Source organism: Oncorhynchus tshawytscha, linkage group LG08 (assembly GCF_018296145.1).
Source record: "Oncorhynchus tshawytscha isolate Ot180627B linkage group LG08, Otsh_v2.0, whole genome shotgun sequence".
In the NCBI taxonomy this organism is placed as follows: Eukaryota; Metazoa; Chordata; class Actinopteri; order Salmoniformes; family Salmonidae; genus Oncorhynchus; species Oncorhynchus tshawytscha.
The window spans coordinates 45,291,547-45,315,417 of record NC_056436.1 but is presented as its reverse complement, the minus strand read 5'-3'; the positions used below and the strand labels follow the sequence as shown (position 1 = coordinate 45,315,417).

General features: G+C 42.5%; 1 protein-coding gene across 5 annotated transcripts in view; it reads left to right on the top strand.

Moving 5' to 3' along the window:
* The first annotated feature begins 3,331 nt into the window (after nucleotides 1-3,331).
* Nucleotides 3,332-23,871, top strand: part of LOC112256430 (CAP-Gly domain-containing linker protein 4) — an 86,192-nt gene continuing 65,652 nt past the window's right edge. The window contains exons 1-6 of one of the 5 annotated variants that reach the window (XM_042325568.1): nucleotides 3,332-3,445; nucleotides 13,469-13,621; nucleotides 16,737-16,876; nucleotides 17,859-17,952; nucleotides 18,559-18,720; nucleotides 19,449-19,567. In XM_042325568.1, coding sequence (XP_042181502.1) covers nucleotides 3,409-3,445; nucleotides 13,469-13,621; nucleotides 16,737-16,876; nucleotides 17,859-17,952; nucleotides 18,559-18,720; nucleotides 19,449-19,567 — 705 coding nt within the window. In that variant the 5' untranslated portion in view covers nucleotides 3,332-3,408. Of the gene's footprint in view, nucleotides 3,446-4,463; nucleotides 4,597-9,724; nucleotides 9,772-13,468; nucleotides 13,622-16,736; nucleotides 16,877-17,858; nucleotides 17,953-18,558; nucleotides 18,721-19,448; nucleotides 19,568-23,871 lie in introns of those variants that run through there. The other 4 variants (XM_024429693.2, XM_042325571.1, XM_042325570.1 and 1 more) reach the window with 4 other exon arrangements.

Genomic DNA, 23,871 nt, shown 5'->3' with positions numbered 1-23,871 from the left:
AATTTCGTGGTTTGTTAACAAGAAATTTGTGGAGTGGTTGAAAAACTAGTTTTAAATGACTCCAACCTAAGTCTAAGGAAACTTCTGACTTCAACTGTGTATATTCTTTTTATTTTATTTTTACCCTTTTTTATCCCCAATTTCGTGGTATCCAATTGTTATCCAATCTTGTCTCATCGCTACAACTCCCGTACGGGCTCGGGAGAGATGAAGGTTGAAAGTCATGCGTCCTCCGATACACAACCCAACCAAGCCGCAGTGCTTCTTAACACAGCGCGCATCCAACCCGGAAGCCAGCCGCACCAATGTGTCGGAGGAAACACAGCGCACCTGGCAACCTTGGTTAGCGTGCACTGCGCCCGGCCCGCCACAGGAGTCGCTGGTGAGCGATGAGGCAAGGATATCCCTACCGGCCAAGCCCTCCCTAACCCGGATGACGCTAGGCCAATTGTGCGTCGTCCCACGGACCTCCCGGTCGAGGCCGGTTACGACAGGCTGGGCGCAAATCCAGAGTCTCTGGTGGCACAGCTGGCGCTGCAGTACAGCGCCCTTAACCACTGCACCACCCGGGAGGCCCAAACTGTATATATTCTTAATCCATTCCTTACTTAGATTTACGTGTATATGTTGTGAAACTGTTAGACATTACTGCACTGCCGGAGCTAGAAAACTAAGCATTTCGCTATACCCGCAATAACATCTGCTAAACACGTGTGTGACCATAAAGTACTTCTTTACTTTATGAAATGCCATCTGACCATAACTGTTCTGGTAGTTTTGTTAATTGTTTTGAGTGTGTAACAGTATAGCTTCTGTCCCTCTCCTCGCCCCTACCTAGGCTTGAACCAGGGACCCTCTGCACACAGACAGTCACCCTCGAAGAATCGTTACCCATCGCGTCACAAAAGACACGGCCCTTGCAGAGCAAGGGGAACAACTACTTCAAGGTTTCAGAGAAGTGACGTCACCAATTGAAATGCTATTAGCGAGCACCACCGCTAACTAGCTAGCCATTTCACATCGGTTACACTCACCCTCCTCCTTTTCCGCAGCAACCAGTGATCCGGGTCACGGCACCAATGTAACAGTATAGCTTCCGTCCCTCTCCTCGCCCCTACCTGGGCTCAAACTAGGGACCCTATGCAGACAGACAACAGTCACCCTCGAAGCATCTTTACCCATCGCGCCACAAAATGCGCAGCCCTTGCAGAGCTAGGGGAAAAACTACTTCAAGGTCTCAGAGCGAGTGACGTCACTGATTGAAACGCTACTAGCGTGCACTACTAACTATCTAGCTATTTCACATCCGTTACAAGTGCATGGCATTTCCCCACACCAAATGAGAAGATTGTAACAAACTTGCATTTAACCACATTCAGGCTCCCTTTTTCATTTATTTTGTGTGTGGAGTGTTTCAGAAACTACCAGAAAGCCTTAGGTCCTCCAGGTGTTTTCTTTAGTAATTGTGTGATTTTTTTTATTTTAATCACATGGACCTCAACCTTTTTACCCCCTTTTACTGGGGGTTTCATCCAACACTGTCTTCTTGATGAATTCTGCCATACTGGTACTGGCGTCTGCCTGCGAAACAAAATAACATTTACAATGCAATGTTCCACTGCATTAACCCCATACAGAAACCAGCATTATCCCCTGGACCAAAACTAGCCCTGACAACCTGTACCTCCCTACTCCCTGTGAAGGGAGGCCTTCCCGAGGTGTGAGCCTTGTCTGAGAGAGCAAATTGGAACAGAAAGGGGGGGGAACTTGCACAGAGGGTAAATTCATGTAATTTTTAAAATGTATGATATTAACAAGCTGGGGAATACATAACCCATTTAACAACTCATCTATGGAAATGTATCTGGAATTCACAAGTATAGACAACTGAAAAACTTGACTTGAGTTCTATGTTGTCATTGATGTGGGTACTAACCCATACACCCTTGTATTCTGAAGAAATTGACAGATACATTTGTTAACAGTATAATGTTATAAGGAGATCAACTTAATGGTATAAGGATGTAAAAAAAAAAAAAAAAAAAAGGATTTAACACTTACCTCATAGGAATGTTTTGTCTTGGGGTACTCTCTGTATGTGCAGGTTTCTCTTTGAGTCCTCACCTAGGTGATCGCTGAGAGGTGGAGCCTTTGCCTACTTTATACCACAGGGTCTGTGGTGAAGTAACCAAAGGCTCCACCCCTCAGATCATAAAATGTGTTCTGAGCCACAGGTGCCCCAGGCTGCTAAATGAGAATAAACTGGGAAGTTCTGATGCGCTTATTTCTAGCAAGTGAATTGAACTCTCAAATGAATACACAAACACTGATACATTTGTATTGGTTTTCTTAAAAAACAAAACAATGGACAAGACAATAGTATGTAGACTATGGGCTATTCATGTTAAATTTGCAACAGGTTGGATCGCATGTTTGCGTAAAAAACGGATTATACACATAACCCATATTATGACCACTCTATGCAAGTCAAACATATTCAGTCTCAGTAGCAAGTTGACAGAAGTTTGCTACGACGGGTTGGTGTCACATCACACGAGTAGCTAAATTGTATTTTTTCTTTGGTTACGAGTTAGTGAACGCGAAGGAAATCTGCCCGTCAGCAGCGTGCTGTCAGCCTGGCGCGCTGCTAATTTATGTGATAGCGGCTCTGAAAACATTTTGCGGTTTCACGCTGAAAATAATGCTGCGCTAGGCTTGAATGTACAACGACCCAGGGTAGTTTAAAGCAACAGCTACAATAGGTACGTTCTGACTTTACCATCTTCCACCGAGCCTGAAAGAACCGGGGAACGCAAAACGGAAGTGCGCATTTTGGAACATAAGTATGCTGTGAACAACAATAGCGGCATCAGCGGTTCGCCTTCAAAATAAAAGTCTCAATTGAAACTATTACAAACGGGAAAAAGTATCAAATGTTATTTCTTGCTGTTTAGAGACCCGAAATAAAAGCTACGACAATAATATTTGTGAAACATCTTTACAGTTGTATTCTCTGAGTGTCACTGAGTAAGCTGATACCCCATTTCATGGACCCAAAATCAGCTGTACATTACAATATGAATGTCCAATACGCACAATAGGCTGAATAGTGAGGTGATTTCGCACAGTTCAAGTTCCGCAATAAGAGCTACAACGCTAATATTTGTGTAATTTGTCTAGAGTCTATTGATGCACCGTTGCGTCAATCTAAGTAATATAACAAAAAAATCCCCATCAAAATCTGTCAATTTAATCTAGAGACGTCACAATCCGCCTATGGCAACCTTCCGCATCTGCGGTGGAAGGTGGCCGAGCTACTATGGTGTTTGTCAGATCATGAGACATCCTTCTCACGAAAACATCCGTCGCGTCCGAACGGTTTGGCCTACAAACTAATATGACCACTCTATGGGAAATGAGACTCATGAACACAACTCCTCTGAAGGTAAACTGTACCGGTTTAAATAATTTATGGAAGTATGGAGGTAGTTTTGTGCCTACCCAAAAAGGTGTTAAATATGTGTAAAAAAAACACAATATATATTTCCTGAGTTTTGTTATATCTCCTAGATATAGGACAGACACAGAAACCTTATTCCTTATGATCTATTTTTTTTACTGTCTTTTTAAAAAACATTTATGAATGTGTTATTCAGTGCGTTTCTATGGGCTATAGTAGTAAAGGCCAAATTCAATATTTTTTTAAATATATTTTTATACCTAAAGGGGTCCTACATTTGAAAATCAAATAGATACATGATCCATCGCCTCCTGAGTGGCGCAGTGTGCTACTAGAGATCCTGAGTTCGATTCCAGGCTCTGTCGAAGCCGGCCGTGACCGGGAGACCCATGGGGCGGTGCACAATTAGCCCAGCGTCGTCCGGGTTAGGGGTGGGTTTGGCCTGCAGGGATGCCCTTGTCCCATCACGCACTAGCGACTCCTGTGGCGGCCAGGTGCAGTGCATGCTGACACAGTAGCCAGGTGCACAGTGTTTCCTCCGACACATTGGTGCAGCTGGCTTCCGGGTTAAGTGGGTATTGTGTCAAGAAGCAGTGTGGCTTGGTTGGGTTGGGTTGCTCTCGACCTTCGCCTCTCCCTAGTGCGTACAGGAGTTGCAGCAATGGGACAAGACTGTAACTACCAATTGGATAACACGAAATTGGGGAGAAAACAGGTTAAAAAACATGATACATGATCCATTGTATGACCATCTTAAAACAATTCCATATGTCAGTTTAAGGACCTCAAATCTGGGGATTATCATGTGGTAACTCTCCTAGCAGTTGTTAGGCCCGATGTGGAGTTATCACATGATAAATCCTGGGTTCTCATGCCTTATTGCTTAAACAAATCTTGTTTTAGCCTTATCTAGTACAATTGTGGCTTGATTTCACTATTTTTATCGGTTTGCATTCGTTTCAATGTGGGACTTTTATTTGGAAGCCGAATCGCAGATTCCACTATTGTTTCTCACAACACACACGTCAACATTAACATCGAGTTGAGGATTTTTGTTTCATCATCATGAGCATCCTGAACCAAATACATAGACAGATTGCTCACCGGTTACCTTTTCCATAGGAAGACTAGGTACTGTAAGTCGTTCTCCCTAAAGTGTTTGACATTGCACCAATAGCTAGAGTGGTAAAGTGGTACGAGGTTGTGGTTTGTTGTTGTTTTTATGCGCAGCAAGCTTGGCCTGATCAGCTGTGGTCATTCATGCAGTTGTGTAGCTAGCTAACTGAGCTAAATTAACGTTACCTTTTCATATCATTGTCATCCATTTAATATTTTGAGTAAGCATCATAATTTACTCGTGAATGACACGGTAGCTAGTATCTGCGAAAATGATCAGCAGTGTATGTGAATTGGTAACTTGTGTAGTTAGCGTCAACTACTGATGCTGAGCCTGTCTGCATGAAATGGACTAAGCTAGCAACCCGGTCTAGTCGAAATATTGTTTTCGTTTAGACCGGGTTGAATCTGACTAATGAGTCTTCTAGTTGATAAAATGCATATGATATTTTCAGCTCACGCTTCACCAGGATCCATTGTGCTGGTTTGTGAAAGTATATTGACAAGATTATCATGTATCTTGCTGCTGTTAGCTAGCTAGCGGGAAATGACAAAACACCCAAATAGGCTATACAGGGCTTTTGGTAATTGTATAGATGGCCTGGTTAATAGTCAAAGAGCTATCCCACTTTGGAGTCCCTATTGCTAACTGCTGCCACAATGACATGTTCATTTCTGTTGGACAGATAGTGAGTTCAGATATAGGCTCCCGAATGTCACAGCGGTCTAAGGCACTGCAACTCAGTGGTAGAGGCGTCACTACAGACCCTGGTTCGATTCCAGGCTGTATCACTGTGATTGGTAGTCCCATAGGGCGGCGCACAATTGCCCCAGCGTCGTTAGGGTTTGGCCGAGGTAGGCCACATTGTAAATTAGAATTTGTTCTTTAACTGACTTGCCTACTTAAATAAAGGTAAAATAATACAATCCCGAAAGGACAATGTTGTGCCAGACCATGTCACCTGGATTTTTAAATTTATTTACTGGCCATTTGAAAAATGTAAAGACCCATATGCATTGGGGAGTCCACCCATGTTGCTCAGAATGACATAAATCATATTTAGATTATGGTAATTAATTTTAACAGAACACGCAACTCCTGTTATGAAGCAGCCAATAAACTTAATTTTCAAACATTTTGACAAAATGCAATTCAGGGGAAAACTCCATCCTAAACATTGCACCTGGTGAGAGTTGTTTAATATGTGACAGAAAAGAAAATCTCATTTAGAAACGTAGAAAGAGGGGGAATCTAAAGATGCAACAACTAGGATGGGCTGCTAATATGACTAGGATTGTGCCTTTGGCTTTTGGACAGTGAAAGAAATGTGATGAAAACCAATAGAACAGGAGAGAAATGGCATATGAGGAGTAAATAGAAATACATTTGCCAAAACAATATAATTACTCCTGTCTATACATAAATATTTCACCAGAAAGCATGACTTGGCCACAGAGGAGTCAATTTTTATTTTATATAGCTGTGGATTGTTTCATATCATGCCAATTTGTGAAGCCCACAATTTGGGCAGAGCGCATGGCAATAGGCCTAGCTGATTGAGTTTCAGCTGTCAGTGAAAAGCATCTAAAATATGTGTGAAGATAATGTCTTGAGTATTCTTTAAAATCTTGAGACAAGAAGGAGGGGAGTTTGAGGAAAATATAGGCTAGTCTCTCTCCAGAATGGCTCGGCTGTCCAATCAATCAATTAAATTGATTTATAAATCCTTTTTTATATCAGCCATTGTCTCAAAGTGCTATAGAGAAACTCAGCTGAAAACCCCAAACAGCAAGCAATGCAGATGTAGAAGCACAGTGGCTAGGAAAAACTCCCTAGAAAGGCAGGAACCTAGGAAAAAACCTAGAGAGGAGCCAGGCTCTGAGGGGTGGCCAGTCCTCTTCTGACTGTGCCGGGTGGAGATTATAACAGTACATGGCCAAGATGTTCAAACGTTCATAAATGACCACCAGGGTCAAACAATAATAATAATCACAGTGGTTGTAGAGGGTGCAACAGGTCAGCCCCTCAGGAGTAAATGTCAGTTGGTTTTTCATAGCTGAGCATTCAGAGTTGGAGACAGCAGGTGTGGTAGAGAGAGCGATTCGAAAACAGCAGGTCCAGGACAATGTAGTAGAGGTCGACCGATTAATCGGAATGGCCGATTAATTAGGGCCGATTTCATGTTTTCATAACAATCGGAAATCGGTATTTTTTTGGGCGCCGTTTTTTAAAATATATATATATTTTTTAACACCTTTATTTAATCTTTATTTAACTAGGCAAGTCAGTTAAGAACACATTCTTATTTTCAATGACGGCCTAGGAACGGTGGGTTAACTGCCTCGTTCAGGGGCAGAAAGACAGATTTTCACCTTGTCAGCTCGGGGGATCCAATCTTGCAACCTTACAGTTAACTAGTCCAAAGCAATAACAACCTGCCTCTCTCTCGTTGCACTCCACAAGGAGACTGCCTGTTACACAAATGCAGTAAGCCAAGGTAAGTTGCTAGCTAGCATTAAACTTATCTCATAAAAAACAATCAATCATAATCACTAGTTAACTACACATGGTTGATGATATTACTAGATATTATCTAGCACGTCCTGTGTTGCATATAATCTGACTGAGCATAGAAGTATTTAAGTATCTGACTGAGTGGTGGTAGGCAGAAGCAGGCACGTAAACATTAATTCAAACAGCACTTTCGTGCGTTTTGCCAGCAGCTCTTCGTTGTGTGTCAAGCATTGCACTGTTTATGACTTCAAACCTATCAACCGAAGTATGACCGAAGTGAAATGGCTGGCTAGTTAGCGCGCGCTAATAGCGTTTCAAACTTCACTCGCTCTGAGCCTTGGGGTGGTTGTTTCCCTTGCTCTGTATGGGTAATGCACATATTGCACTTTTACGTTCTTCTCCAACACTTTGTTTTTGCATTATTTAAACCAAATTGAACATGTTACATTATCTACTTGAGGCTAATTTGATTTTATTGATGTATTATATTAAGTTAAAATAAGTGTTAATTCAGTATTGTTGTTATTGTCATTATTACAAATACATTTTTTATTTAATTTTTTAATCAGCCGATTAATCGGCATCTTTGGCCCTCCAATAATCGGTATCGAAAAATCATAATCGGTCGACCTCTACAATGTAGCACGTCCGGTGAACAGGCCGCAGGCAGAACAGTTGAAACTGGAGCAGCAGCACAACCAGGTGGACTGGGGACAGAAATGAGTCATCAGGCCAGGTAGTCCTGAGGCATGGTCCTAGGGTCCTAGGGTCCAGAGAGAGAGAGAGAGAGAGAGAGAGAGAGAGAGAGAAACCACCAACTTAGTACCCTGGGACAAGGCCGAATATAGGCCATGAAGATCTCCTTTTAACGGCACAAACCCGAGGCGGGCTACAACCTGGACAGGAAGATCACGTCAGTGACTCAACCCACTCAAGTGACACACCCCTCCTAGGGACGGTTCAGGGGCAGAACAACAGATTTTTACCTTGTCAGCTCAGGGATTCAATCTAGCAACCTTTCAGTTACTAGTCCAACGCTCCAACCACTAGGTTACCTGCCACCCAGTAAGCCAGTGACTCAGCCCCCGTAATAGGGTTAGAGGCGGAGACAGCAAGGGCGGTTCACTGCTCCAGTGCCTTTCCATTTACCTTCACACCCCTGGGCCAGACTACACTCAATCATAGGACCTACTGAAGAGACGAGTCTTCAATAAAGACTTAAAGGTCGAGACAGAGTCTGCGTCTCTCACATGGGTAGGCAGACCATTCCATGAAAATGGAGCTCTATAGGAGAAAGCCCTGCCTCCAGCTGTTTGCTTAGAAATTCTAGGGACAATAGTGAGGGCTGCATCTTGTGACCGTAGTGTACGTGTAAGGTATGTACTGTAGGACCAAATCAGAAAGATTGGTAGGAGCAAGCCCATGTAATGCTTTGTAGGTTAGCAGTAAAACCTTGAAATCAGCCCTAGCCTTAACAGGAAGCCAATGTAGAGAGGCTAGCACTGGAGTAATATGATAAAAGAAAATGCAATTATTTCGCATTCATTGTGTGAATTGTGTTCCCTTTGATTGTTTATTTTTATTAGTTCCCCATGAAATATATCATCGGTACTAAACAAATGTAATGGGGAAAGGAGTAGCTCAAGTAAAGACACATAGAAAGGGAGGCAGACAGGCTGAGTAAAGAGAGAAATGCAACTGAAAGAACCTGAATTTTCCTTATATTTTTTTACAGTTTTTATTTGAAGATTGAAGTTTATAGGTCTACTGCTGCATTGGCCTATAGGCTTTGAGTTCCATGCGCTCAGGCTTTGAGTTCCATGCGCTCATTTCTTTAGCCGCCAATGGTTTATTATTGTGTCCATATGGCAGAGGCTGGTGCTCTCGCATTAGTTTAATTTGAACTTTTAGAATTGTATCATTTTATTTCAGATTTTTATCATGAACCTCTTTGGGCTGGGGGCAGTATTGAGTAGCTTGGATGAATAAGGTACCCAGAGTAAACTGCCTGCTACTCAGGCCCAGAAGCTAACAAATGCATATTAGTAGTAGATTTGGATAGAAAACACTCTGAAGCTTCTAAAACTGTTTGAATGATGTCTGTGGGTATAACATAACTCCTATGGCAGGCAAAAACCCGAGAAAAAATCCAAACAGGAAGTGGGAAATCTGAGGTTTGTAGTTTTTCAAGTGATTGCCTATCCAATATACAGTGTAAATTTGGTCTGATTGCACTTCCTAAGGCTTCCACTAGATGTCAACCGTCTTTAGAACATTGTTTCAAGCTTCTACTATGAAGGGGGAGCGAATAAGAGCTGTTTGAATCAGGGGTCTGGCAGAATGTTATGAGTTTAGTCACTCGCGCGGGAGCGAGCTCCGTTCCTTTTAATTTCTGAAGACAAAGGAATTGTCCGATTGGAATATTATTGAAGATTTTTGATAAAAACATCCTAAAGGTTGATTCTATACTTCATTTGATATGTTTCTACGAACTGTAATGGAACTGTTTTGACTTTTCGTCTGGACTAAATGCCTGCGCCTTGTGAATTTGGATTTGTGAACTAAACGCACAAACAAAAAGGAGGTATTTGGCCATAAATGATGGACTTTATCGAACAAAACAAACATTTATTGTGGAACTGGAATTCCTGGGAGTGCATTCCGATGAAGATCATCAAATGTAAGTGAATATTTATCATGCTATTTCTGACATGGGATTGCATTTAGAATTGTTTGTCAATGAATGGGCTTATAAAAGCACATGTTTTACTCCAACTGCAACCAGCTGAGGAGCTGCAGGGGAAATCCAGCTCAAAAGGCTCTGTATGCTGTGCGTGTGTGATTAGTTGTGTTAGATATTCATCATGTAGCCTAAAAAAATACACACGCACACACCAATTTAATTACACTTTATTATGCAAATTAACCTATAGGCCATTAATCATGATGGTCAAATGTATTACCATCAATGAATAAAAAGCATTATTTTGAAATGGCAACAAAGCATTATTTTTTGGGGCAACAGTTTTATAAACTTTATAATATATTTTTTATCGGCCAAAAGCCAGGAATCCCAGTTTTGTGTGTGTGTGTGACTGCTCTTTTGCTGGTTTTTACCTAGCCCATGAGTGTTTCTGTGTGTAGTCTGTCTACCTAGGCAGAGGGGTGGCCTCACTCATTAACAATGATCAGACCTAGGGCTTTCTGAGACTAGTGTGTGGTTGTGTGTGTGTCTTCATTTGCCTGGCATCAAAGAGGACAGGTGGCAGTGGAAAAGGTCTCCCTTTCTCTCTCAGTAGGGCTAGGCAGGATGTGTGGTTACCCAGGTGGTGCCACCTGGCTGCTGTAGGCATTTCCATTGGCACCAATAAAGAACCTATACTAGGAGAGTAATTGAGTTAAACTTGTGTGTGTTGATATGTAGCCTTTTATAGCTTTCAAGTAGATTCTACCTGAAACTATACAACAAAGAACACTTATTAGAAAAGCATAAACATTTCCATCACACACCCCTTTGAGCAAGATCAAGTTATTTATTATACTTGGGATGGTGTATCAATACACTCAGTCGCTACAAAGATACAGGTGTCCTTCCTATCTCAGTTGCCGGAGAGGAAGGAAACCCCTCAGGGATTTCACTATAAGGCCAATGGTGACTTTAACCCTTTAGAACCCATAGCGGCCATCAACGGCCTGTCTTTACATTACTATAGCAGCTGCAAACAGCCTTGTTTTACTCACAATAATATCTTTGTCAAAATCGCAAAATAAACTTGCTAACAACCTGTTGTCATATTCACGTTGTCATCAACCATTACCCCGTTTCCGGTTATGCGTTCATTTGACTAAAAATGACTGCGCCAAAGCGGCTACGACTTTTCACTGTAGAAAGTGATATGGATTCGGACACGTCCTTGCACTTTAAAAAAAGATGATGTTGAGGTGAGTGAACACCTACTCATGGAATAGAAACACCATAATATGAATCACGTTAATTAAGCAAGTAATAGTCAAAAGTTTGGACACACCTACAACTCATTCAAGGGTTTTTCTTTATTTTTTACTATTTTCTACATTGTTGAATAAATGAAGACATCAACACTTTGAAATAACACAGGGAATCATGTAGTAACCAAAAGAGTGTTAAACAATTCAAAATAATATTTTATATTTGAGATTCTTCAAATTGCCACCCTTTGGCTTGCACACACTTGGAATTCTCTCAACCAGCTTCACCTGGAATGTTTTCCAATAGTTTTGCAGGAGTTCCCATATGCTGAGCACTAGTTGGCTGTTTTTCCTTCGCTCTGCTGGACTTTAACCCGGAAGCTTATAAGAAATCCTGCTATAACCATCAACCAGGCAAAGCGCCAATTCAGGACTAAGATCGAACCATACTACATCGGCTCTGACACTCGTCGGATGTGGTAGGGCCTGCAAACTATTACAGACTACAAAGGGAAGCACAGCTGCGAGCTGTCCAGTGACTCAAGCCTACCAGATGAGCTAAATCACTTCTATGCGTTCTTCGAGGCAAGCAACGAGCATCAGCTGTTCGGGCGACTGTGTGATCACTCTCTCCGTAGCCGATGTGAGTCAGACCTTTAAACAGGTTAACATTCACAAGCCGCTGGGCCACATGGATTACAGGACGTGTGCGCCGGGCATGTGCTGACCAACTGGCAGGTAGCCATGTCCGTAGCCATGAAGTGCTTTGAAAGGCTGATAATGGCTCACATTAACACCATTACCCCAGAAACCATAGACCCACTCCAATTTGCATCCCGCTCAAACAGATCCACAGATGATGCAGTCTCTATTGCACTCCACACTGCCTTTTCCCACCTGGACAAAAGGAACACCTAGTTCAAGCAAAAATGCTATTCATTGACTACAGCTCAGCATTCAACACCATAGTGGGTAGGGTAGGTAGCAACACATCTGCCACGCTGATCCCCAACACTAGAGCCCCTCAGGGGTGCGTGCTCAGTCCCCTCCTGTACTCCCTGTTCATCCACGACTGCATGGCTAGGCACGACTCCAACACCATCATTAAGTTTGCAGACGACACAACAGTGGTAGGCCTGATCAACGACGAGACAGCCTATAGGGAGGAGGTCAGAGACCTGGCCGGGTGGTGCCAGAATAACAACCTATCCCTCAACGTAATCAAGACAAAGGAGATGATTGTGGACTGCTCTCACTCTAAGGTGAAACCTGTTGTATTCCACGCATGTGACAAATACAATTTGATGTTTTATTCTTATTTACAATAAAAGTGACTCCGAAATCACACAATACATTAGAGTTAATTTCTTTTGGGCATAAAATCATTTGGAACACAACCAAAACAAACAGCAAATGCATCCAACAAGTTTGAAGATTCACAAGATGGATGTAATCATTGCGCACTAGGAATATGGGACCAAATACTACACTTTTGAATACTTTAATACACATATGGGAATTTGTCCCAATACTTTCGGTTGACTTAAATGAGGGGACTATTTCTAAATGGTTCACCCGATATGGATGAAGATAGCCTGCACATTAATTTTGTTATCATTGTATCATTTCAAGTCCAAAGTGCTGGAGGACAGAGCCAAAACAAAACAACCAAAAATGTGTCCCTGTCCCAATACTTTTGGAGCTCACTGTATGTGCTGTTGGTTGGAGTCAGCACTATTAAATGGGTCTGCTCTACACCAGGGCTTACATATCCCTATTTTCCACTATTAATTCTGTTGAAACCGGAATTGTGGTATAATAGTACACAGTAGCTCTTTTTTTATTCTAGTCAGTTGGAAAGGACCCTGTAGTTATACAACCACATTTTCTAACATGGTTTTTAATCCAACACAAACAACCACAATATGTGTAGTAGTTGAACGTTTCCACTAAGTATATATATTTTCAAGACAGGTGTGGCCCAAAATCCATGCAGTGGTGTTGGACTTGGACCTGGTGACCTTCTAAAACCTTTTAGAATTCTGTTAGAAAAGTAATTGTGCATATAAATGGATAGGCCATTTGTTTAGGAGAATCAGACCTTTTTATTTGCATGCCGTTGCCTGCCATCCATTTTCTCATTTATGTTCTGCTTTGATAGCAATGATGATGAAATGGTACTAGGCTAGATGGATTCTGATGGTAAGATCTGAGCTAGTGTCTGGGCTTTAGCTCAGGGGGCTATCTGTTTTTATCACAATCAGTCACAATGTAGCATGTAGGCCAATGGTGTTTTTTCTTCTGGTCTGACAAGTCATCTGTAATGTACAGCACATGTGATAACTGCTGATGTAGCCTAAAACTTTTGATTGATTGGTAGATTATCATGACACGTATTTATTACTCTGCTCTTGTTTGTGTGTCTATAGGCCCTGGGTGGGAGATGACCAAAGAGGATGTCCCGGTGCCACAGTCTTCAGAGGGGGACACTGACCTGGGCCGTCACAGCACGTTGTCCCACGGTGGTGTAGCGCGCCCCACCATCCACCAGGTGGCCTCGGCCCCCATGCCCACTGACTGCGGTAAGGAAACACAACATCACATGAAATTCAGATCTAAGTGTATTGAAAGATTAAAGTGCATTTGAAACATTTCATTAGGCCTACACGTAAAAAAATGTAATGCACACACTCAAAGGCATACAAATGTCAGTCACACACACACACACACACACACACACACACACACACACAGAGTACATACATCCTTTGATTGTTAATATAATCCTTAAAACCACACTGAGCTGACAACTATGAATGGATCTATTAAAACAAAAACTATAAATCTGACATACTGTATATCTGAAAAATGGCTGGATTCAGCTCTCTGTGGTGATTTCAATGGTGTGTATTATACTGCCATCCAGGGGACTTAAGTGGTACTACACCACCTCGCTTTGTACATTTTCATTGGCTCAGAGAGGCTCATGTGATGTCAACAGCTATAGACAAACTTCTGTGTGAGGTAGAGTGAATTGCAAGGTACCATTGAATGAGTCTCGACCGGGGCAATCCAAACTATGTATATTGTCTCTACGGCTCTCCAGAACCTGTTAAGGAGGCTGCGAATTTTTGCAGCTTTTTGTTAAAAATCGCGCAACATTTCAGCGTCCTGCTACTCATGCCAGGAATATAGTATATGCATATGATACGTGTGTGTGTGTATAGAAAACACTCCGAAGTCTCTAAAACTGGTTAAATCGTGTCTGTGGCTATAACAGAAAGTGTTTAGGAGTCAAAATCCTTCGAAAAACTGTTCACCAAAAATACAAAAAAAATATTCATCCGCCAGTCAATGTATTGTCTAAGGCTGAGGAAAATACATGGAGATCCCCTGTAAACGCCTACAGCTTCCACACGATGTCGCCAATGCTGTCATTTTGGGGCTGCTTTATCCTTGGTTTTATGACGTGTAAGCACTTCCTTTCATCGAGTACACCACAGGATGTTATGAAAGTGAAAACATGGAGTATGATTTCAAGACTTGCTGCTATCGAATACAGATCGCCCCGTGATCAATTTGATAGATTATTAACGTTTATTAATACCTAAAGTTGGTTTAGAAAAGTAGTTTGAAGTGTTTTGTAAAAGTTTATAGGCAACTTTTGTAATTTTAAAAAGTGACGTTGCGTCTTGTAAAGGGGCATTTTTCTGGATCAGACCGGTCTTCAGCAAATCACATTTTGGGTATACAATGACGGATTTAATCGGAAAAAGACCCAATTGTGATGTTTATGTGACATATAGGAGTGCCAAGAAAGAAGCTCGTCAAAGGTAATGAATGTTTTACATTTTATTTCTGCGTTTTGGGTAGCGCCGGCTACCGCGAAATCTGTTGTTTTGTTGACGGTCTGGTATTCTGGGGGGTGCATGCTATCAGATAATAGCTTCTCATGCTTTCGCCGAAAAGCATTTTACAAATCTGACTTGGATTTGGCTAGATTCACAACGAGTGTAGCTTTAATTCAGTACCTTGTATGTGTGTTTTAATGAAAGTTTGAGTTTTATCGAAAACTAAAATTTCCGCTGATTTGATCCCGCCACAGGGACCTAGTCCCAAGGCAAAATCAAAGAACATTTTCAATAAATATGCGTGTTTGTCTGATATGGACACAAGTTGTACTAAAATAAGCATCTGGGCCTTGTGAATTGTATGGTGTACCATTTGTCCGTGTCCGACAATGAAAGTTGAAGTTTACATTCACCTTTGTTGGAGTCATTAAAATTTGTTTTTCAACCACTCCACAAATTTCTTGTTAACAAACTATAGATATGGCAAGTCGGTTAGGACATCTACTTTGTGCATGACATAAGTACATTTTCCAACAATTTTTTAAAGACAGAATATTTCACTTATAATTCACTGCATCACAATTCCAGTGGCTCAGAAGTTTACACTAAGTTGACTGTGCCTTTGGGATAGGGGGCAGTATTTATCACGTCCGGATGAAGAGCGTGCCCAGAGCAAACTGTCTGCTACTCAGGCCCAGAAGCTAATGTATGCATATTATTAGTAGATTTGGATAGAAAGTTTCTATACCTGTTTGAATGATGTGTGTGAGTATAACAGAACTCATATGGCAGGTGAAAACCTGGTTATGGTTTTCTGTGGCTAGGCTCTGACCTAACATAGTCACAAAGTCTGCTTTCGCCGTAAAGTTTTGGAAACCTTTTAGAGTGTTTTCTATCCAAATCTACTAATTATATGCATATTCTAGCTTCTGGGCCTGAGTAGCAGGCAGTTTACTCTGGGCACCTTATTATTCATCCAAGCTACTCAATACTGCCCCCCGTTCCAAAAGAAGTTAACAGAAGCTCTTATTTAGAGCGACTTAGTCAGTGTTTTCAACTAAGGTTGATAAGACAACCACCTATCAAAGCCATTGCAATTAAAACCTTACTTGCAATTAAAACCTTACTGACCGAAGTCAGTGGTAGTAAGAAAAGACAAGTGCAAGTAAGTGATGGTGGCATCATGGCTCTTTTCTCATCCACCCAGGTTCTTCTGTGATTCAGATGTCACAGTTGGTTAGAGCATGGTGCTTGCAACTCCGGGGCTACATTCACCAGAGCACAATGTTGTGGGATGTTCAGATATAACTATATTGTGTAGTACGAAGCTGCCTGGCATTGTAGAATAATAGTAGTAGAATAAGGAATCTCATCTGCTCTATTCGTGTCATTTCATATTGCCTTGGTTGTAGGTTTCACTTATTGTATGCACACGTACAGTCTACTGAATACATGTATTAATTGCAAGCAGACCTGGGTTTAAATATTAATCGAAATCGTTAATATATATTTTTAGCATTTGTTTTACCCTGTCTTGAGTGGCAGATGGGCAGGGTTTGCATTTTTGTGACTTTTCTATTGCTTCCATTTTGCCAGACATCCTCTATCAAGCCCAGATTAAATATTTGAAATGATTTCAATTACTATTTGAACCCAGGGTGTATTCATTAATGCACACTGTTGTGAACCATAACAAAACGGAGCATATCTCATTAGACAAGTTCAGGTTAGTCTCTCCCCGTTTCGGCCATTTGCTTTAATGTGGTTCCTATTGAATACACCCCAGGTCTCATTGCAAGTGACAGGATGAAAAGTGTCTTTCTGTTTTTGCTCTCGTTCCCTCCAGAGTTCTCCTTCTTTGACCCCGAGGAGCCCCAGTGCAGGGAGGTGCTGTTTGAGTCCAGCACCACGGTACCAGAGCTGTTCGCCGTACTCAGGCAGTGGGTGCCCCAGGTCCAGAAGAATATCAGCCTGATTGGCAATGAGGTGACCCTTATTCCTCCATTACACCTAGTTTGTGTCCCAAATGTCACCGTCTTCCCTATTTAGTGCCCTCAGGGCTCTGGTCAGAAGTAGTCACTATATCATGGGCATAGGGTGACATTTGGGACATATACTTAATATCTCTCCAGGATAGTTCATTAAGATAACCCATTTGTTCAACCTCCAGGGGTTGTAGACAAAGAGACAACACAAAGGAAATTGTCAATGACGACACTAATGCCTGATTCACACTATGGGGCTGACCCATAGTGTGCTGGCGTCAATATTTTCTTTTCCCATTGTCCATGCGTAACTAGGCCAAGCCAGTACCTCTCGTTTTGGCTTTGCTCGATTTGGGTCTATAGTTTGAATCCGGCATCAGTCAGCCACACTCAGACATATTTTTTACACAAAAATGTTCATTTGTATGATAAAATAACTATTCAGTGTAGCTAATCACCTGTGGAAAACATTTGTATTGATTTAAATACTGCAACATACTATACAGTACAGTGAGCTCTGATCTTGAAATCATTCGTAATTTCTCTCTTCCCCATGTCTTAGTGCTCAGTGTTGTGCCAGATTTCCCCCGCCCCCATTTTTTAAAATGACTTTCTCTAGATAGTGTGGCAACTGGATAATTGACCCCCTGAGAAAGGGAACAACTCTGCCTCTGTCCTTAGGGAAATTTAGCATTCAGGCAGGTGGACATTTCTTTATGAATCCCAAAGCTTACAACTTGCTTTAGTGATAACATAGCACTGCAAAAAAAAAAAAGACCTCCTCACAAATGACTTCCCACAACAAAAGTGATAGCCACCTTTGTTTGGGTTTCCAGCTTCTGAAGTTAGTATCGGTTCAGTGCTGTAAAATCCCTTGGTCTCAGACATTTCTAGGTTTTCATGGCTATTATTAGATCTGTGTTGCACATAGCTAACTGACTATTTAGACATAGCAGTGATGCTTATCGTTGCACCACTGTTAGATCCTAAAGAGAGGCTGTGGTGTGAATGACCGAGATGGCTTGACCGACATGAGCCTCCTGCACTACTGCTGCAAGGCGGGGGCACCCGGCATAGGTGAGTAGAGGGTAGTGTATATATGTGTGTGCATGCATGTGATTGAGTGTCTTGTTTGTCTGTCTGTCTCTCTCTCTCTCTCTCTCTCTGTCTCTCTGTCTATGAGAAATACTGTTTGAAAGTCTTAAAGTCTGCCCTGACATTGCGTACTGTAGTGTTCAGCCATTGACCGACCGACTGTCCGTCTGTCCGTCCATCCGTCTGTCTGAAATATTGTTTGAAGGCTTAAAGTCTGCCCTGACATTGTGTACTGTAGTGTTCTGGCAGCCATTGACCATCTGTCTCTCGCTGTCTCTCTGTCTCTGAGAAATATTGTTTGAAAGGCTTAAAGTCTGCCCTGACATTGTGTACTGTATTGTTCTGGCAGCCATTGACCGTCTGTCTCTCTCTCTCGCTGTCTCTCTGTCTGTGAGAAATATTGTTTGAAAGGCTTAAAGTCTGCCCTGACATTGTGTACTGTATTGTTCTGGCAGCCATTGACCGTCTGTCTCTCTCTCTCGCTGTCTCTCTGTCTGTGAGAAATATTGTTTGAAAGGCTTAAAGTCTGCCCTGACATTGTGTACTGTAGTGTTCTGGCAGCCATTGACCGTCTGTCTGCCCCCTTAGGTGACGCAGACATGGCGGCCAGCTTCGCCCAGCAACTCCTGTCCCTGGGGGCAGAGCCTGGTCTGCGGTCGCGGTGGACCAACATGAGTGCCCTGCACTACGCCGCCTACTTCGATGTGCCCCAGCTCATCCGGGTGGTTCTGCACGCCTCCCAGCCCGGGGGTGAGGAAAGTGGAGATGGGGGAGAGAGGGGAGTAGGTGGTGGGGGGGGATAGGGGATAAGAGAGGGGAGACACTTTGGGCTGGATAGATAAATAGTGGAACAGATAACTGGAGAGAATGCTACGAAGGGAAAGAAACTTTACTACCAACACTGTCATTTGATACTTTGTTCCCTGCAACCACACTCACATGATCTCAAAAAATGAGGATTCAAGCTTTCAGTTTTCAGAATAGTACACTCATACAGTATGTGCAAAGGGAGGACTTGTGTAGGCAAATATGCAGAATAATCTGTAGGCAACAAAAACCGCACACCTGTTTAGGCAATGTCCTAACTAGCGGAGTAGAACACATGAAAAAGAAAAGGAGAGCTGCACACTCTCGGAGCTCAGACGCAATCATTTTATAACCATTGTTTCAACAGACTGTGTCTGTCAAGGTATAATGACAAACACTGAGCTCCTAGAGTGTACGACTCTTACATTATTTTTCAAATATACTGAATAAACAGACACAAACAGTAAATAGACCACACTTACTGTTGTCTGTTCAAATAAAGAATAACTAAATACAATTGGCTGACTTTCAGCAGGTCACACCCCTCTCTCTCCTTAAACTTTTTGTCTTCTTGTGATGATGAAGCATTGAGATATAAAGCACATTTCTGCAAAAGCAGACAATGAAGTGTTATTTAATCTAATTTGATTGGATCTATGAACTTGTTTCAGAGGTAGACACCACCTGCAGTGACTTTGACTTCGGCACGGCCCTGCACATTGCCGCCTCCAACCTGTGCTCCTCTGCAGTCAAGTGTCTGCTAGAACTGGGAGCTAACCCCACCTTCAGGGTATGTTCCCCAAATTGCCCTTCCCCTTGGATAAACACTTAGGGCTGATTTCCCAGACACTTTCAACAGAGAACCTAAATCGCTCTGTGCTGTACATTTGCCTGGGAAATGTGGTGTCAATGGGTACCTTTTGCGTCCTGTAACATAATTCAACTCAGCTGGTAGCTACCTGGTACCACCTACCTAACTAGCTTAGAGGCTGTTCAGCTGTTTCTCCTCACATTTGACTAATGTAAAACACAACTCAAGACCACTTTACTTCCATTTTACCATAAACACAGTGCTGGCTTGATTTATAGGAGTGGGTTTTATTTAAATATACACTCACACGCAAACACACATACTACACATGCCTTCTCATTCATATAGAAAGTCTGCATTTCTACGCATGGATGTTCTCCATTCCACTCATGTATAGTCATAGTAAATGAATATACACACCACACACAGTCACACATACCGTCACACCTCCTTTCCACTCATTCCCCGCTCTCTCGAAATTATAACCCTCAGGAATGTGCAATCCTTGTGACACAAAGACCCCGTCGAGCAGATGTGTGTTTCTTCGCCACTGAAGATGTCACACATCCCTCCTATGCCCGACTCTCGCTTCTTCGCTTTACCCTCCCCAACTCTCTCATTCAGTTCACTCCCGCAGGTTTTTCCTGCAAATTAACAGCACTAATTTATCTCCTAAACCAATGTTACACCCCCTCGGTGCGAGTGGAGAGGAACGCAACACCAGATGAATTTTCATTGTTGATATTATTTACCCCGGCTAAAAAGCCCGCTGTGTCTCGAACAACCTGCAACTCCTGTTTAAGCGTTTAAGGCCCAGAGGGGGGACAACTAAAGAGTCTCTGTGGCTCAGTCTTTAGCTATCGAGAAATGTTCCTTGGACATTTTGGTTGGTTCTCAGGTAGAGGTAACGTTGCGAGGGAATGTTCAAGGCAATATGTTTGCGGAAACATTTTGTCAAGGTCAAATGAAAAACAATTGATTGATTGGTTGATTGCACTCTTTCAGATGCCCAGCCCATACCCCGATGACACTACTTGTATATTATAAATAATAATAGACTTGTTCTATATAGCACTTTTCATTACAAGTAGAATCTAAGTAATTTTGATCTGGCAGTTCTTTGGTGATGGCCTTCCACAGCTTTAGAAGGTAGGCAGTTCGAAAAGGTAGTATCTTGAGCGGAGGGAGCATATATCGAACAGCCACGCTGGGAGGTAGAAACATCTGACAAACAGGTCACAGAGTTCTTCATCGGGTACCTTGTCGTCTTCGATGTTCGCAGTCCCTCTTCTGTAGGTAGGCTGGATCGTCCACTACTGAAATGTAGCACCCACCTGGGTGATGCTTCGACGACAGAAAAGCATAAGTAAGACCATCGAACCTCAGCAGTAATCTGGAAAAGCCCCCCTATGAGGCGAGCTTCTGCATCCCCTCACACCGCAGTCCACTTCCCTCTAGGAACCGGGGCAGGTGGCCAAAAAACTGATGCTGTTAATCTGGTGTTGCATAATTCAAATCATATTAGCTAGCTATATTAGCTTGCCAAGCCAAAACAAAACAGACTTGCCATAATCAGTCCTGCAATTCCGTGGATCACAACCAGGTATTACAGTTCATCTCTCAACAACTTATCAAAAAACAAAAAAAGTGAATAAAAAAATGCAGTAGAAAACACTTTGATTGCAGAGATGTAGGCAGAGGATATACATTCTCACCCCCTCCCACTCTACTGTCCTGTCCCTATAAATCTTATTTGAAGAAAAGCTCCTGTGTTAGTCCTCCATACTGCCATCCCCTCTGTTTGATTTAGTAAGGCTTGTGACTCACCACAGCACATTGTTATTCAGCGAGATCTGCGAGAGAGGTGATGGGAGTTTGTTCATGTTGTGAAAGGCACAGGCTTGGCAATTTTGAAGTTCGTAATCATCTCTCCGAGCCCCGATCACAATCTGTCAATTAGAAAGATAGAGTTCATCAAGAGGTGTAGCTTCATGTGTATACTTCCAATAGCATACCCGAGGAGGATGACAATGATTGTTAACTGTACGTTGTAGTTCTGCCTATTTTTGGGGGGCAGGGAGCGTGGAGCTTATCCTTCCTCTGTAGTTTCACGTTTTTTTTTTCATGTGCACAAGTGCAGTGTAATACCTATTCTTGTTGTTATTTCTCAACAATGCAGTAATCAATATCAATTGTACTATAGCAGAACAAGCAGAACAAAAGCAAATGAGAAATAGAAATAAGAAGAACACAAGAAAGTAAGTAAGCTCTATACATTGTCAGTTCCATGGTCAGTGCCAATACCATATTAATAATGTGCAGGAAATACTGGAGTGATAGAGGTAGAGGCATCAGGATGTATGACAGAGTAGCAGAAGCGTATGCCAGTGTGTGTTGATGTGTGTAGGGTCAGTATGAATTTGTGTGTGTGAGCAAATGAAGTGTTTGTGTGTGTTGGAGTGTCAGTGTTTGGGAGTGAGTGTGTAGAGTGTGCATAGAGTGAGTGTAGAGACAGTGCAAAAATATAAACAAACTAAAAGGGTCAATGCAGATAGTCCATGTAGCCATTTTGGTAGATATTTAGCTTATGGCTTGAGGGTAGAAGCTGTTCAGGATCCTGTTGGTGTCAGACTTGTTTCTCCAGTACCGCTTGCTCTGTGGAAGCAGAGAGAACAGTCTATGGGTTCTGGGCCTTCCTTTCACACCGCCTGATATGGAGGTCCTGGATGGCGGGGAGCTCAGCTCCAGTAATGTACTGGGCTGTCCGCACTACCCTCTGTAAGCACCATGCAATTGAGGGCGGTACAGTTGCCATACCAAGCAGTGATGCAGCCAGTCAAGATACTCTCAATGGTGCAGCTGTAGAACTTTTTAAGGATTTGAGGGCCCATGGCAAATCTTTTCAACCTCTTGAGGGGGAAGATGCACTGTCGCGTCTTCTTTACGACTGAATGCGTGTGTGTGGGCCATTTTAAGTCCTTAGTGATTTGGACACAGGAACTTGAAGGTCTCAACCCGCTCCATTGCAGATCCGTCGATGAAGATGATCGTGAATATGCCTGCCAGCTGTTCTGCACATGCTCTGAGAATGAGCCCTGCTATACTTTCCGGCCCTGCTGCTTTACGCCTGTTAACCTCATTAAAAACCTTACTCACGTCGACCTCGCAGAGCTAGATCACCCAGTCCCCTGGGTCAGCCGTTGCCCTTGTGCACGGCTCAAGAGTTTTGCATTTTTTTTAAAGCATGCATTGAGTTCATCTGGTAGTAAGGCATCATTGGACAGATTACAGCTGGGTCTTCCTTTCTAATCTGTAATGCACTGTAGCCCCTGCCACATGCGTCAGGCGTCAAAGCCTGTGTAATAGGATTCAACCTTGTTCCTAGATTGTCCTTTTGCTTGTTTGATGGCTCTGCAGAGGGCGTAGCAGGACTTCTCGTACTTGTTTGTGTCCTCTGCCGTAGCCTCTGTTTGCTGCGCTAGCCCTGTGTGCGGTAGCCTAACCTTTATTTTAGCGCCAACCTCAGTGTTAATCTGGGGCTTTTGATTAGGGGAACAAGTTTTTGTGTATCACATTTGCCATTTGGCCTCAGTTGACGCAGTACACTAAACAGGCATTCGTTTGGAATACCAATGTCTTCAATGTGCTTTGAATTTCCCCTCTCATCTTAGACAAAGTGCTTTCTCATATAGGCTCACTCTGAGGCTTTTTGTCTCTGTAGCACTGCAAAGTGTATGCTGAGGGCTTTGCTTCAGCGGCTCCCTGATTTAACTCTGACATTTACTTTGAATAGAGACTTGCACCAGGTGAAATTGACAATGCGCCCTCATCCAGTGTTGTCCATATTTGCATTCAAATGGATTTGCCTCTATCATTTTGCCCCTTCTGCATCATTGGATATGTTTTATTTCATCACATGAGGGCAGCAGAGTGCTGGCGTATCTGTGAATCGATTCTGCTCCTTACACAACTAGAGTTTCGAGGAGAAAACTGATGTTTGATTTGGCACAGTGTACTGGCTATACTTTTCAACCTCTCTCGAAAACAAGACTTGGTCTCCAAGGAGTACAAAGATCCAAGACTATGACAGTGCTAGTGGGCATAAACATTAATCGCCAGCTTAATACGTAAGCATGAAAGGGAAGCAGGGCAAAAATACATTGCTGCCTTTCTTTATTCCTAATTGACCTAGCTGTTACTAAGTCTATGAGCTGTCAAGAAACGTACTGTTGATATAAGTTGAACATTTTGTCTGCTCCTTTTTCTCTTGCATTTTTTGAAGG